Consider the following 17,336-nt stretch of genomic DNA (forward strand, 5'->3'; position numbering starts at 1 on the left):
CAGGAAACAGCTTGTGTGAGTGGAGCAGGGGCGAAGGCGGGGGTCCGTGTGCAGAGGGGGCGGTGCTGGGGGGAGGGTGGAGCCATACGGGGGTGGGCGGGGTCTCCAGTGTGTGGTGAAGGGGGAAGGGAGGAGCCCGGGGCGGAATCTCTGTGCAATAAAGGGGCGGGGCTACGGGGAGACCCATCTCCGAGGAGGGGGGCGGGGCCCGGCTGGCCGTTGGCCGTGTCGCGCGGGTGCCGTTGCAACCTCCGAGGATAACAAACGCCGCGGCGGGCGGAGGGGGCAAGGTCCGCTCGTTGGCGGCGCGGCCCGAGCGGGGATCGGCCGGTGGAGTCGCGTTCCCCACACCCCCCGGGGCGGGAGGCGCCGGGCGGCGCAAGGACAATGGAGGCGGCGGATCGAGCGGGGGCCGGGGCGCTGAGCGGGGAGAACGAGGCCGAGAGCCGGCAGGGCCCTGCGGAGCGCGGCGGGGAGGCGGCCCAGCTCAACCTGTTGGACACCTGCGCCGTGTGCGGGCAGCACATCCAGAGCCGGCGGCCCAAGCTGCTGCCCTGCCTGCACTCGTTCTGCCTGCGCTGCCTGCCACAGCCCGACCGCTACCTCATGCTGCCCCCCGCCGCCCCGGCCCCCGGCACCCCCAAGGAGCTGCAGCCGCCGGCCTCCCCCTCCTCGCCCGTCCCTTCGCCGACCTCGCCCCTGCACTGCACACCGGGTAAGTGCCCCTCGGTCCGCCCCCCGCCATATCCCGCCCCAGGCCGGGCTCCTCGCTCCGGGGGGCTGCCGCGCCGCCACGGAGCTGGAGGGCGCGGAGCCCGTCGCCGCTGAAAGCCGAGAGGCGCCGCTCTTGCCATCGCTCTGTCAGGGACCGCGGCGGCCCCCTTTGCAAGGGGAGGGCAGGTGCTCGCGTGGGTCGCCGCCCCCTGGCGGGCAGCGGGAGCGGCCGCTCCCACCGTGGCTGTTGCGTAGGGATGAACTGGTCACGGGGGTGAGCGAGTGCCTGGGTCATGTCGCGATGCGGCGGCGGGGGGGGGGTTGATATTGAAAGGGAGCCCGGCCCCTCTGCTGTGCGTGCTCTGCGGGCAACTTCCAGGAGCAAATGCGGGCTTGTGATTCCTCTGGTAACTGCCACTCTTCTGTCGGGGGCCTCCTTATTGCTGCTGTTATTGCGGTGCGTCCTGTGTCAGAAACGAGAGACGGAGCAAACCCTCTGATACCATCTACGTCTTGCACCCCCCTCGCGCTGCTGGGTTATTCTCCGCATGGTGTTCTCCGGCACTTGACTCTCCTCTAGATCTAGCTCGGGTTCTTGGAAGGAGCTTCTATTATTTCCTTTTGGAGCCACACCCATAATCATCTGTAACAAGTTGCATGTCCTAAACAGAAGGCGAGAAAGCTGAACGGTGCAGTGCAGTTTGTGATGTGGATGGGTTGGTGGTTTTGCATCTTCTTACGGCTTACTTTTGCACGTTGAAGAGATTTGACTTGCTCTGTACTGCAAAAGATAGCTGAGAAGGGCTTGTGGTAGGGAGAAAAGAAGTATGGCAGAGTAAAAGATCTGTCATTTGGTGGTGAGAAAGTTGTGTTCCGAAGTTTAGCTGTTTTAATCATTTTAAGAACAAGCTGTTAAGCAGCCCCAGATGGATTTTTTTTTTTTACACCGTTTATAGGTGTGATCTTGTTTGCACCAAGATGAAGTCTGTAATGGAATGTGCTTTTCATTGTAAAGATCTATCTGATGTCTGGTATATTTCTAGAAAATAGATACGTAGTAGCAGAAATCTAATACTATGCCAGTAGTTTATCAAACAATGGGGAGAAAAGTTTAAAAATTTCCTGATTCCCCCTTTCTTACGCATAAATTCATCCTGAAGAAAACCTCAAACAAGCAGCTTGGTATGGAAATGAGTGAAGTTGATATATTTAATGAGGAAAAAGAAGGTGTGACAAAATTAGAGCTGCTCTGTAATAATGTAGGTAGACCTATTATTGGGATGTTTACTCTATGACTAAACTTAGTTCAATAGGACAATGCTTTTCAAACTCTTTCTGTCAACCCAGTTGAAGAAAATTGTTGATGCCTGCAACCCAATGGAGCTGGGGATGAGGGGTTTAGGGTGTGGGAGGGGCTCAGGGCTGGGGCAGAGGGTTGGGGTGAGGGCTGGGAATGAGGGTTTTGGGTGCAGGAAGAGGCTCTGGGTGCTTTCGGGGGGTGCTCAGGGCTGGGGCGGGGGATTGGGCTTACCTCAGGCGGCACAGTGGGGGTGCTAAAGCAGGCTTCCTGCCTGTCCTGGCACCATGGACCACGCTGTACCCCAGAAGCAGCTAGCAGCAAGTCTGTTCCTATGCGGAGGAGCGCAAGTAGCTCTGCATGACTCTCTCCCACGGGCGCTGCCCCCCCTCCCCCAGCTCCCATTGGCCAGCAACCGTGGCCCCCCTGCCTAGGAGCCGGAACTGCTGCTGGCCGCTTCCAGGGTGCAGCACGATGTCATATCAAGTAGGGACTAGCCTGCTTTAGCCGGGCAGCACTGCCAATGGAACTTTTAATGGCTCAGTTGGCGGTGCTGACCAGAGCCACCGTGACTCAGTGCCTTACATTCATCGACTCAGTACTGAGTTACGACCCACAGTTTGAAAAACGAGGAAGGGAATAGAATAGCTCGGCATAAGCCATCCCTCCACAAACAAGGATTGTTAAGGGGCAAGGTTAGAACTACTAGCTCTGAATATTTCTACTTCCTTCTAGCCAACCCACAAAACTAGGTGGAACCACAAGAAAGGGACTGCTTGTTACTGAGGGGCAGATGTTCTCTGTGATAAGTTAAACTCCTCTCCCTATTGCTCATTATCAGGAACTACTCCTTACAGATGTTTTCAGTCAATGTCATACAGTTTGTATGGCAAATTCCACCTTCTCTGTGTGTGTGTGTGTGTGTGTGTGTGTGTGTGTGTATATCTATCTATCCCCTTAATATATGTTCCATTCAATGCATCTGATGAAGTTGCCCACAAAAACTTACGCTCTAATAAATTTGTTAGTCTCTAAGGTGCCACAAGTACTCCTGTTTTTTTTTGTCGATGACTTGGTTACATGTGTCTTTAGCTTATCAATTAGATAGACCAGATACAGTGAAAAGAGCTCTGTGAGTCAATGTGTTTTCGTTCTCGTTTTCTGTAAACACACATCGCATATAAAGGGGAGAGTTTCTGGGTGTTAGTTGCGAGTGAATCGAGCTGTGAAATCACTTACCCAGTCTGGTTTGGTATGTATAACTTTCCTATCTGTGCTTTGCTGTGTTGATCATTATTAATCAGTGATTACCTGACATCTTGTATTATTAAAATTTGAACCCATAAGGGGATGATGAGCTCGTTTCTACTGTGAAATAAACGCTTTGGTTTTAAGAAGGTGGTTGGTCACTAAATACACTAAAGGCATTAGACTTTGGCATGGGCTGACCCCAGCCAAACTTATTGGGTAAACATTGTTGATACATAGGGTGTTCTAGCCCATGGCCTGGTCTAGGGGTGGAAGGATTGCAGAGTTCCACCCAGGAGAGGTAAAGGCATGTGGCCTGACACATGAAGTGGTGCACTCAGAGACTAGAAAGGGGATAGAGTTGCAGTCAGCCTTGTAACCATGACAGTGGGGTTAGGCCATATAATGATCTTTTGTTGGTGAATTCTCTTGAGTTTTGAGGTCATGAGCGCAAACAGCCCAAATGAAATGTGAATCCAAACTGACAAGTTAAATATAGAAGAGGTCCATAGTCAGGAGCCAGATAAGATTAGGACTGTTCAGAGATTACTTGAATAGGAGGGGACGTATGGTAGAATAAAATGGAAAGAGTAGATTGAACACTTCTGTCTTTATCCTTTTTTATGACTGAGGAAGTGATGGCTGCAACTATAGTTTAATGATTCGGTTACTGTTGCTTTTTTCCCTCCACTGTAAGGCTAGCTGGGGTGCCAATGCAGGCTGGGGCAGGAACAGGCACAATCTGTGGAGCAGTCTGTCAGAACTACCAGGCAGCTGGGAATCCTGGCAAGGTGTGGCAGTCTGTACATCAAAGCAGTACCTTGGAACCCCCATATTTACTCCTGTTATGTAATTGATATATTTCATACGAAGCATGCCACGTAAGATGTCATATGAAAAGTCGTGATCTGCTGAAACCCATTGTTCTGTCCAAAAAAAAAAAAAAAAGTATATCATTAGTACATATTAAGTTATGAGATCTTGCTGTATGGTTGTTACTGAAATATGTTATAAGTTTGCTAGTGACAGACAAAGAAGGCAAACCACGCCCAGGAGGGTGTTCAATGACGATTAATCAGCAGGGGAGTTGTAATCAAGGGATTTACAATTCAATGACAATTGTGCTAGCACCAACTCTAGGACTCGGTTGCACAAGACCATACCAGGGGGACTGCTCAACCCTGTGACTTGGCAAAGCCCACGAGGACATGTCTGGGCTAGTATTTTCCAGGCACATAAACTGAGCATATAAAATAAGGGACAGTGGCATCTTGCATTGGTCTTTCTCCTCCCCCACCTGTGCTGAAAGCAACAAGAATGCTGAAAAGATGGACTTCAACTGTGGTGACTGGCCCCAGGATAGAGAGAGAAGCCTGTGTGTTAAGTACTGTAACTTCTAGTGGGGTGAGAAAACTGCTTGATCTAATAAGGTTTAAGATTTAGACTGTGTGTTTACCTTTTATTTTCTTGGTAACGATCTCTGACCTTTTATGTCTACCACTTATAATCCCTTAAAATCTATCTTTCTGTAGTTAATAATTCTGTTTCTATATTTACCTAAAACAGGGTATTTTGGCTGAAGTGCTTGGGAAATCTCAGCACAGTTTACAAAGGCTTATGTATGTCCTCTCCATATTGAGGGAGGGGTGGACTAGGTAATAAATTTGTACTGGTTAGGCTTTGGACCAGGGCAAGATGATGCAGCTCTAGGGTGCAAGGCTGGAAGTGGGGGACATCGGCTGGTGTGATTTGCGAGTGTCTCTGGGAGCATTCATGCAATCTATCTGGTGGGGCTCCACATGCTGCTGTGCTGAGTGATCACCGTGCCTAGAGGGGTTTGCTGCTTATCACTAGCAAAGTATTGTGAGAGATGGCCCATATTGGAGAGTTAAGGGGGCACAGCAGTACCCCAGTTCCAAGTTGTACCCCCCAGATATCCTGTCACTCAAGGTAGCAATGTTTTGCAGGCTGGAGTGGCTTGTTTCCTAAGGAGCCTATATACCTTGTTTTGGGGTCTCCCAAGGTTAGGCCCTTGCTTGTGGATTGGCTGGGCCCTGATTCATTACCATGGGCCTATCAGAGGATTTGCAGGTAATTAGCTCAAAATACTCACCGGCTCAGGGATGACTCATCATACCCACTTCACAAAGAAGTTCAATCCCTGCTTAACTTATGGAGAATACAAGGCATCTCCTTTCCACACTTATTGCATTGTAGTTCAGGTCCATTGTGACATGAGAGAACTCTTGACCAAATTGAACCAGAGTCCTGTAATACGTTAGGCCTACACCTAGGATGAAGTTGAAAACTACTGCTTATGAAGCTAGTTATATGTAATGCTGATGCTGCAGTGGTGACTATACCACATATGGAATGAAACTGTACTAATGTTAGGTGAGCTTGGAGCCAAGACACTCAGGTTTATTAATTCAGACCTTTGTTTGAATCAAAAATGTGGCTTTGCAGTTGCAATTACTATAAAAGCAATGAATGATAGCTACACAGAAAAATAAATTGATCAGCTACCTTCTCCTGGGGCATATGTGGGTCACAAGAAATTTCCCTTTACATTCTAACATCTATATTATTCCACATTATATGATCATCCAGTCAACATTAAGCATTGTCTTGCATAGCAAGTACAATACTGTACCATGTGCAAGCTTCAGTTTACATACATTTTTCTGCCCATGCTATTTCTCTGTTATGTTTCTTTTCTGTTACCACTAATCATGCATGCTGGCCAGGCCTTTCACCTCTTACCAATGTAGGGACGACTTGGCAGTACATTTTGTGTGTTCACTGTACTGATAACTTGCTCTTATCTATGTAATGTCCTTCAGCTCAGTACATTCTGTTGGGGGAAAAAAAAATCACCTTTGTCCTGTACAAATGCTAAGTTTTACTGTGGAAACTTGCTAGTTAAATTATTGTAACTTTTGTTCTTTGTGTAGTGTCTGTCAGAAAATAAGATTTATGTTTTGAGGCTTATGAAGTTTGCAATCGACCAGGTATGGAATTATGGATGGTTATCTATATTGGGTCTGTTTGGTACAGATGCCTGTGTCTTGCAAACCTAGTATGAAGCTAGGTAAAAAAGGTCTCTAAGGTCTGGTAATAAAGTGGGATTTGTGGAGTTTTCTATCAATCATAAACAAGTATGGAATAAATATGGGTAGGTTTTGAATGCATACCTTTGAAGCAGGCTCCCAGTGTAAGGTGTAATGCTGCAAGACTGTTTCCTGAAGAGGGCAATGTACGTATGACTGTGGCATTACCCAGGGTACAGTCTGGACTGATGGACATTTAAGAGTATATAGTAAAAGTCATGGGCAGGTCACAGGCTGTAAATTTTTGTGTACGGCCCATGACCCATCAATTACTTTTACTAAAAGTACCCGTGACTAAAATGTAGCCTTAGTCATAATCAGCATTGGTTGTTTGCATAGCATCTGTATAAAAACAAAAAACATTAAAAGAAATTGAAAGGCGATACACATTAATGTACTCTAGGAATTATTTGTGGGGAATTTCTGTGGCTTGTGTTACACAGGAGGTCAGACTTGATGATCACAATGGTCCTGTCCTTAGAATATCTGAATCTGTGATTATGGAAAGAACTGTTAAGTGGTAATACAGTTTTACACAACACATTTAACCAGTAGAACTCATTACTGCAATTTTCTTTACGCTCAAGAGCTTGTTAGAATTCAAAAAGATTCAGTTTATGTTGTGCTGTAAGCCACTTTACACCATTCAAATCTAATTTTTTTCACGAACAAAATCTGAGTCTGTGATATTTTATATTTTGTTCCTAAATTGTAGACTGCGAAGAGTAAGTCTTAGAATGCATGCATGTTTATAAACCATAGCACAAAAACTTCACTCATCGGACAAGATCACTAGGTCTGTTTAATTTAATTTATCAATAATAAAAGCAATTCACCAGGCCCTGAAGGTTTCCTGGTAGGCTGTCTTATCTGGCTGCCAGTTGTCAAGTGACACAGCATAGAGCAGGGCTCTCAAACAAATGTGCGGCCCGCAGAGTAATTTCCTGCGGCCCACCATAGGCCCAGATTTCACTGGCAGGCAAGCTTCCCACCTCCCCTTCTTCACCGCCCCCCCAGTGCGCCATGTCCCCACTCCTCCGCCTACCTCTCAGCACTTCCTGCCACCAAACAGCTGTTTGGTGGTGCTTAGGGCTTTCCAGGAGGGATGGGGGAGGGAGGAGGTGGAGAAGAGGTGGGGCTGGGGCGGGGATTTGGGGAAGGGGTTGGAATGGGGGCGGGGAAGGGAGGGAATAAGCAGGGCCTCATGGACTAGATGAGTAGTCTGAGGTATGAAGTTCAACATGTATGATTCTTTGCTGTGAGTAGTTGGGAAGAATGTTATAAGTGGCAAATGTATTTTGTATGAGTAGTTACTTTAAAAAGTTCCTGCCATGACAGCTGTGTTGATAGACTGTTAGTGTAGATCATCATCAGTGTTTCTGACCAGATAAGGAATAGTTACAGGTATTTATATTTTATTAAAACCCCTGTTCACATTAGTTTTAAAAAATTTAATACATGGACTTTTAATAGCATACTATATTACTCTTCATTATTTTTACTATACTTTTGTATCATTGTATGAAAAGGTTTCAGTGATGTGGCCCTCAGGCCAATGTACTAGTCCTCATGTGGCCTTCATGGTGTTTTGACATATAGTAATATGGGTTACGAATATTGCTGCAAGAGTGTGCTCCTAAAACTTAGGTTTTGGTACTCCCAAAACTGAGTTTAGTATATGACCAGTTATCATTTCTCTTGGACATCTGGGCCAGATTTGAATTTTTGGAAAATAAAAATTACCTTAATTTATTGGTTTTTGAACACTGAGTGTATGCTTGCAAACTAAGGTTTGATCACTGAGTATAAGATGATTTTTTAGAAATTTTCTTTTTGCATGAATGTGTATTTTGAGTGATGCCCCAAGGGCCAGTTGAGTAATAATTTTACTGTTTAATTAATTTCTGTTTAATTCAAGGACAACTTCCATGGTGGAGGGAGTGCATGAGCATTTATCTGTTTTTATGCATTTTTTTTAAATTGAGGCATCTGATAACCACATGAGTGAACATACTTTTTTCACAACAAAATTTCAGACCCATTTATTTCTTGCCATATAAGCTTGAAACATTTTTGTTTCACTCTTGAATTTTCCATTATTGCCAATTTGGAGACAGAATAGATTTTTGCAAATGAATACTCTTTCTAGGTCAGCAGCTCTCAAACTTCATTGCAACGTGACTCCCTTCTGACAACAAAAATTACTATATGACCCTGGGCCAGGGAGTGGGGGTGAAGCCCAAGCCCCGCTGCTCTGGGCTGAAACCCTCAGGCTTTGGCTTCCGCCCAGAGTGGCAGGGGCTCAGGCTTCAGCTTCAATCCTGGGCCCCAGCGAGTCTAATCCTGGTCCTGACCACCCCATTAAAATGGACCCACTTTGGGGTCCTGATCCACAGTTTGAGAACTACTGTTGTAGATAATGGACCTGTATGTGATGGATGTGATTGGAAATGCATGGCAAAATTTTGCCTTCAACTATATCTGTGAAATACTATTCATATCAGTATTCTCAGATGTAACTGAGGGCAGGATTTGGCCTTTGTCAGTTGGCTTGTCTACACTAGAATTTCAAAAGCTTTTCATACCTTTTGTAAAGACCAGTTTCGACACTCCTAAGGGTACAAATGTCCAAGAATCTCCAGACTGACTTTTACAGATGTGCTAAATTCCTTGAGTTAGATTAAGTGAAAACTTGACACAGTAAGGGTTTCAGTTTGCTATTTCATTGGAAAGCTGTCCAGAAGTAATTGCTAACCCTGACTATTTAGTGCTTTACAAGACAGATCCAAGAACTACTCCATCTCCCTTCATGCATTCAGCCCATGTCCAAATCTTGTCACTTTTTCATTAATCTTTACCATTCTAACTTCTTTTTTTCTTTATCCACACAGCTAAGACTCTTGTCTAGACCCTCATTTCCTATGTTGACTACTGCAGCCTTTTTCCCCCACTGATCTCGGTGTGTAACTGCATTCCTGCCCCAGTCAGTCTTGATCATCACGGATGCTGAAAGGCATTTTAAATTCTGTGCTTCCAATTTGGGAAATTCACAAAGCCTAATCTATGTAGGAGCCTCATCCTCCATATGAGAATGGTAATGTTTGCCCCTGCCCCAAGTCTTGACTCTGTTCCTGTTGGTGCTCAGATGGTTTAACGCTGAAGCCTTGTGAGGCTACACACTCTAGAGCAGTAGATCTCAAACTAGGGCCGCCGGTTGTTCAGGTAAAGCCCCTGGCAGGCCGGGCCGGTTTGTTTACCTGCCGTATCCGCAGGTTCGGCTGATCGCAGCTCCCACTGGCCATGGTTTGCCGCTCCAGGCCAATGGGGGCTATTTGAAGCGGCATGGGCCGAGGGATATGCTGGCCACCCTTCCTGCAGCCCCCAATGGCCTGGAGTGGCGAACTGCGGCCAGTGGGAGCCGCAATCGGCCGAACCTGCAGACGTGGCAGGTAAAAAAACCGGCTCAGCCCACTAAGGGCTTTCCTTGAACAAGCGGCAGCCCTAGTTTGAGAACCATTGCTCTAGAACACTGATGTTTTGACTGAAAAGTGACCTATACTTTGTTCATCATGGTGCTGAGTCTTCAGCCACAATGGGTTGAATAACCAAGAATAAAATTGGAAACCATTTACACAACTTAATCTGAGACTAAACATTTCAGAGTGGGGGAGACGGGGGGGGAGAGTCTCTGTCCTAAATGTTTTAGATACCCTACCCCTTTTGTGGAGACCTTGTCTCCTATGGCATGAGAAACCAACTTTGTAGAACCTTAATTTGTATTGTCTCAGAATTAAGAATGCACCTATTAATCAATTAGTAATAGCTTTGCAGCTCACGATAATTGACAAGGCTATTTTTAAAATTAAAAGATAAGCATACACCATTGTCTCTGTTCAGGTAAGAGATGCATATTGAACAGAGGGGCATGTGGTCAAGAGTTTCAGATTTGTTTTTACACTATTGGTGATGATGCTTCTTGACGCCATAGACTAAGGAAATATATCTTAACTCACCTCTCCCTCGCTCATCCCCAGTGAAGACAAGGCCCATGAGGTAACTAACTTGAGATAAAATCCTAGTGAAGATTGAAGACAAAACCATTCGTAGTCTTAACACAAGTTAATTTATGTGAAGATTACAAATTATCTAATCCTCATTAGGATTTTACCTTAAATTAGCTAACTTGAGTTAAGAACACACCTTCCCCCTCCCCCTCCCCAGTGAAGACAAGGCCGTAGTTTAGAGCTGTGTTTCCTAATGCAATGTGCTAAAAAGCTAGAGTTGGACACTAGAAAAATTCTTTCAAAGCCAAGGGGATACGTGAGTTTGCATCCGCCTGCTGTGGATGAAATTTCCCTGTAACATGGGTGGAATTTTCCAGTTATGGTACATCTATAAAATTGATATTGCTTACTATAGCTGAGCTACTAATGGGGTAGGGGAAATCCCAGAAATATTTAATCTAAGTCTGAAGTGAATTTTGACTTGATTGTATGAACAACCTCTGATGCATAACTGAACACTCAGACTTCATGATAGTGAATACTATGAAAGCTCAATTATAATAGTATACTTGATTGAAAATTTGCCATTTATGCTGTGTAATTTAGTCAAATAACATTTTACAGTGGATTCTGCTTAATAGCAATCACAATATTAACAACTTCCCCTCAATAGCAACAATTTGCCAGGAACTGATCCCATCCTATTGACTTTGATATTAATGGGATTTAGATATTGGCAACAGGAATACGACTTATTAACTTTTTGGAAGAGAGGTCCTACCTGTAAACAATTTCCTGGCTTCAGCCTTGGCAGCAGAGCACTTCTGCAATGTCATGGCTTCCAAACATGTGGACCTCTCTCTCACTGACTAAGTTAAGTTTCTGGAGGCCCTGTGTGAGCCTGGTGCTAAGCATGTGTGAGTAGCGGAGAAGCTTGGTGTCTTGAAATCTGTTTTGTGCATTAAGAATAGCAGTGACATTTTAATAGAAGCATGAGAGAAGCACAAACCAAGACTTGAAGTAGCAACACAGTGGCAAGGAGGTGGACATGAGTGACATTAGTGAAGTCTTGTGGCTCTGGTTTCAGCATATACCTGGCCAAAGTGCTTGATTTTTCCATGCTGATATTGAAACAGAAAGCAGGTCAGCTGGCAGCAGCTCAGGGAAAGGAGTTCAATACTTTTGATGGCTGGCTTAGTTGTTGGAAAGGCCAACCCTGTGTCCTTCAGTGTAAGGAGCATGGCAGGAAACAAGACGCTCACCTTCCAGCAGCTCTCATTGGATGGCGGACAGCCTGGCCAGCTTTCTAGTCCAGTTCCAGCCATGTGACCTCTTCATTGCTAAGTCTTTTCTCTCTTCTACCTGGCTTTCTAGACAGAGGCCTTGGTTTGGTGAAGAAAGAGTTTGCAGGAGGGGGGAAAAAGCCATGGACCTCATTATGTTGCTATGTTCTGCTTACATGGATGGGACAGAGAAAACTGCTTCATATGGGGATCAGAAAGAGGAAGCACCCATTTTGTTTCCTTAAAGATTATTCAGAGCTGCCCATGAGCTACAGAAACTCTGCCAATGTCTGCATGACTAGTTTTATTTCAAGAGTGGTTGAAGACTTGGAACAGGGAGTTGTGCCTACAAAATAGTCACATGTGCCTGTTGATTAACAGCTGTCCTGCTCACTTAGTTAATGTACAGCTGTCACACATTGTGTTTAAAATTTTGCCTCCCAACACCACGTCAGGCATGCAGTTGATGGACATGGTATGTGATAAAGAACTTCAGAAGTCACTGTCAGACTCATCTGAATGTGTGCATCATTGCTTCTCTTGATGCTGACCCACACCTACAAGCGATGGATGTTGCAAAACAAAATATCCTTTCATTGATGCAGTGCATCTCGCTAAGGAGTCATGGATGCTGTTCTTTCCAAGACTGTTTACAACTGCTTCAGAAAGAAAGGGTTTGAATCATCCACAGAAAATACTGGCCTGATGGACAATGTGTTGTCCCAGTAATCTAACAGAGGAATTTGAAGCCATTGTTGAGTTTGAGAGTCACCTGGAGACAGGAGGTGACTCAAAGATGCCAAACTTCTCATGTCTGTTTAGCACCCACAGGCTGAAAAGCCACAAGAGTAATGTGTCACCTAACAAACTTAAAGACCCTTAGCTTCCAGAACAGGTACGTGCAATGGACTTTTTCCGCAGGATATTCCAGTATTGTGACATTGACAATGGCTACTGTATGCAAAATTGAGAAAGATTTACAGCTAAAGGTAACAGATCATAAAAAGCAGGCAACATTGGACATATTTTTTGTTTTTGTTTTAAATTTGGCTACTTGATTTGTTCATAAAATTGTGTGCTGCTTCACTCCATGTCTCATGTAAGTACAACACAGTATGCCAAGGTTTAAGTTTGCTCTATTTCTTACAGTGTAACACTTACAGCATCTTTGTTTATGCCTTTTTAAATTTTTTTTCTGCCTTGTAGCGAAGTGAAACTTAAACAGTAGCCAAGTTTCTACAATTTCAGATTGTTCTTCCACACCCATACAGGTATGCATGGGCTCAAAAATAGCGCCTTATTGCTTAATGTCAGCTGCTGGAGAATGGGAATTTTTTTGCTGGGAACTGAGAAGTTGGTAAGAAGTGGAATATACTTTATTTTTGCTTTTCCCTGGTAGGATGTCTTATATAACTAACCAACACATCATGAATGGCAAATATTTCAATGAAATATGCTATTTGAAACTTTCACAGTGTTGGACAGTGTTCAATTGAATTGTGCAAATGTTTTGCAGAGGAAGAAAGTTGTGAATAACTTCAGATTAAAACAAAAGAGACTTCTGTGATATTTGAACAAAAAAGGCAAAATTATGGCTTGTCAGATTGTTTTAGCTCTTAATTACCTATCTTGTATGGATATTGTGGGCATTTATATTTAATGCTATAGGATCCTTCCCCTGCAGCCTGATTTTTCTGGTACAGACTACTGGCTCTGGTGTTACTATCACCATTTCATTGGCCTGCTTCGGTGACCAATCACATTGCAATATTGTTTCCCTTGAGACATGCATCAGGTTGGATTGATTTAAACAATCAATTTTAACCATTTTTTGCATTTGTACTTTTTCTATAGGAAAATAATAGAAATGTTGGTTCTTGATGTTTGTTTGGTAATCACTAGGACATGTTGATTCGCAACTGAATATAGCCTTTACATTAAATTTGGTGCCTCTTTATGCTAATCAGGAAGTTGTTCTATATCTATACATGTGAATATAAGTAATATGTTAGAAAATGATGAATGATGCATTTCTTATTTACTAGATTAATTTTTTACTTGTGATTTTTTTTTTTTTTTTGGTCTGGCTCCATTTTAATGGAAATTCAAATTTAACTAAATGCACAAAAATATCACTTAGCTTTTTATTGAGTAAAGCTATCTTAAATGTGCTTGATGCAGAAGACAAAAACAGATATTTAGCAAAATAATGTTTTTGCATTTAAAAAAAAACTTGTTTATTGAACAAAGGAACTATTTTTTTTGTAGTTATTAGTATATTGAAGTGATTTTGTTTTTGTCACAGTGTCTTTCAAGACTTTAGAACTAGCAGAGCTCATCCTCTTGCACCTAGTTTCCATTCATAGTTTGGAAGAGAACAACTTTTTTCCTGCTTTTTTAAAGCCCAGTTGGTTTCTTAACTTCAAATGAATTAGTCCATTGAACTGAACTAGTCAAGTAAACTGAAATGAAGGAAATATTCCCTGTACTTGCAGAAGAGGCTCAAATCAGTGAACTGGTTTAACTTTCTTTAAAACTTGGCAGTAAACATGTACTCAATTTTTTTTCAAAAAGAAAAGGAGTACTTGTGGCACCTTAGAGACTAACAAATTTATTGGAGCATAAGCTTTCGTGAGCTACAGCTCACTTCATCGGATGCATTTGGTGGAAAAAACAGAGGAGAGATTTATATACACACACACAGAGAACATGAAACAATGGGTTTATCATACACACTGTAAGGAGAGTGATCACTTAAGATAAGCCATCACCAGCAGCAGGGGGGGGAAAAGGAGGAAAATCTTTCATGGTGACAAGCAAGGTAGGCTAATTCCAGCAGTTAACAAGAATATCAGAGGAACAGTGGGGGGTGGGGTGGGAGGGAGAAATACCATGGGGAAATAGTTTTACTTTGTGTAATGACTCATCCATTCCCAGGCTCTATTCAAGCCTAAATTAATTGTATCCAGTTTGCAAATTAATTCCAATTCGGCAGTCTCTCGTTGGAGTCTGTTTTTGAAGCTTTTTTGTTGAAGTATAGCCACTCTTAGGTCTGTGATCGAGTGACCAGAGAGATTGAAGTGTTCTCCAACTGGTTTTTGAATGTTATAATTCTTGACGTCTGATTTGTGTCCATTCATTCTTTTACGTAGAGACTGTCCAGTTTGGCCAATGTACATGGCAGAGGGGCATTGCTGGCACATGATGGCATATATCACATTGGTAGATGCGCAGGTGAACGAGCCTCTGATAGTGTGGCTGATGTGATTAGGCCCTATGATGGTATCCCCTGAATAGATATGTGGACAGTTGGCAACGGGCTTTGTTGCAAGGATAGGTTCCTGAGTTAGTGGTTCTGTTGTGTGGTGTGTGGTTGCTGGTGAGTATTTGCTTCAGATTGGGGGGCTGTCTGTAAGCAAGGACTGGTCTATCTCCCAAGATCTGAGAGAGTGATGGCTCGTCCTTCAGGATAGGTTGTAGATCCTTGATGATGCGTTGGAGAGGTTTTAGTTGGGGGCTGAAGGTGATGGCTAGTGGCGTTCTGTTGTTTTCTTTGTTGGGCCTGTCCTGTAGTAGGTGACTTCTGGGTACTCTTCTGGCTCTGTCAATCTGTTTCTTCACTTCAGCAGGTGGGTATTGTAGTTGTAGGAATGCATGATAGAGATCTTGTAGGTGTTTGTCTCTGTCTGAGGGGTTGGAGCAAATGCGGTTATATCGTAGCGCTTGGCTGTAGACAATGGATCGAGTGGTATGATCTGGATGAAAGCTAGAGGCATGTAGGTAGGAATAGCGGTCAGTAGGTTTCCGATATAGGGTGGTGGTTATGTGACCATCGCTTATTAGCACCGTAGTGTCCAGGAAGTGGATCTCTTGTGTGGACTGGTCCAGGCTGAGGTTGATGGTGGGATGGAAATTGTTGAAATCATGGTGGAATTCCTCAAGAGCTTCTTTTCCATGGGTCCAGATGATGAAGATGTCATCAATGTAGCGCAAGTAGAGTAGGGGCATTAGGGGACGAGAGCTGAGGAAGCGTTGTTCTAAGTCATCCATAAAAATGTTGGCATACTGTGGGGGCCATGCGGGTACCCATCGCAGTGCCGCTGATTTGAAGGTATACATTGTCACCAAATGTGAAATAGTTATGGGTGAGGACAAAGTCACAAAGTTCAGCCACCAGGTTAGCCGTGACAGTATCGGGGATACTGTTCCTGACAGCTTGTATTCCATCTTTGTGTGGAATGTTGGTGTAGAGGGCTTCTACATCCATAGTGGCTAGGATGGTGTTTTTAGGAAGATCACCAATGGACTGTAGTTTCCTCAGAAAGTCAGTGGTATCTCGAAGATAGCTGGGAGTGCTGGTAACGTAGGGCCTGAGGAGGGAGTCTACATAGCCAGACAATCCTGCTGTCAGGCTGCCAATGCCTGAGATGATGGGGCGTCCAGGATTTCCAGGTTTATGGATCTTGGGTAGCAGATAGAATACCCCAGGTCGGGGTTCTAGGGGTGTGTCTGTGCGGATTTGTTCTTGTGCTTTTTCAGGGAGTTTCTTGAGCAAATGCTGTAGTTTCTTTTGGTAACTCTCAGTGGGATCAGAGGGTAATGGCTTGTAGAAAGTGGTGTTGGAGAGCTGCCTAGTAGCCTCTTGTTCATACTTCGACCTATTCATGATGACAACAGCACCTCCTTTGTCAGCCTTTTTGATTATGATGTCAGAGTTGTTTCTGAGGCTGTGGATGGCACTACAGAACGCCACTAGCCATCACCTTCAGCCCCCAACTAAAACCTCTCCAACGCATCATCAAGGATCTACAACCTATCCTGAAGGACTACCCATCACTCTCAAAAAAGCTTCAAAAACAGACTCCAATGAGAGACTGCTGAATTGGAATTAATTTGCAAACTGGATACAACTAACTTAGGCTTGAATAGAGCCTGGGAATGGATGAGTCATTACACAAAGTAAAACTATTTCCCCATGGTATTTCTCCCCCCCACCCCACCCCCCACTGTTCCTCTGATATTCTTGTTAACTGCTGGAATTAGCCTACCTTGCTTGTCACCATGAAAGGTTTTCCTCCTTTTCCCCCCCCCCCCCCCGCTGCTGGTGATGGCTTATCTTAAGTGATCATTCTCCTTACAGTGTGTATGATAAACCCATTGTTTCATGTTCTCTCTGTGTGTGTGTGTGTGTGTGTGTGTGTGTGTGTGTGTGTATATAAATCTCTCCTCTGTTTTTTCCACCAAATGCATCCGATGAAGTGAGCTGTAGCTCACGAAAGCTTATGCTCTAATACATTTGTTAGTCTCTAAGGTGCCACAAGTACTCCTTTTCTTTTTGCGAATACAGACTAACACGGCTGCTACTCTGAAACCTGTCAATCTTTTTTGTATGTAAATTCAGTGATTTTTAATAAATATTTGGGCAGAGACCCCCTGACATGTTGATTGTCAGAGGAAGTTATATTGATAGGTGGCACTATGTTGTCACAGTTTGCTATCCTATCATCAGCATATTTTTCTTTCAAATAAGTGTTGATTGATTGGACATACCTTTGATAATTATATTTCCTAAGTATCTGCTATATCAGTTTAATGTTGAAAAGCAAACATGAAGTGAAAGTCTTCAAAATGACCCATCGAATGTGTCGTAAAATACTTGTTTATTGCTAATGCCTTGTCT

The 17,336-nt window shown here is 44.0% G+C and overlaps 1 protein-coding gene across 4 annotated transcripts in view; it reads left to right on the top strand.

The window, feature by feature from the left end:
- The first annotated feature begins 202 nt into the window (after positions 1-202).
- Positions 203-17,336, top strand: part of TRIM24 (tripartite motif containing 24) — a 136,581-nt gene continuing 119,447 nt past the window's right edge. For 2 of the 4 annotated variants that reach the window (XM_038387842.1, XM_038387850.1), the window contains exon 1: positions 206-715. In XM_038387842.1, the coding sequence (XP_038243770.1) occupies positions 388-715 (328 nt within the window). In that variant the 5' untranslated portion in view covers positions 206-387. Of the gene's footprint in view, positions 716-17,336 lie in introns of all 4 variants that reach the window. The other 2 variants (XM_043518906.1, XM_043518896.1) reach the window with 2 other exon arrangements.

The sequence above is a fragment of the Dermochelys coriacea genome, chromosome 1 (assembly GCF_009764565.3).
Source record: "Dermochelys coriacea isolate rDerCor1 chromosome 1, rDerCor1.pri.v4, whole genome shotgun sequence".
Taxonomy (NCBI): Eukaryota; Metazoa; Chordata; order Testudines; family Dermochelyidae; genus Dermochelys; species Dermochelys coriacea.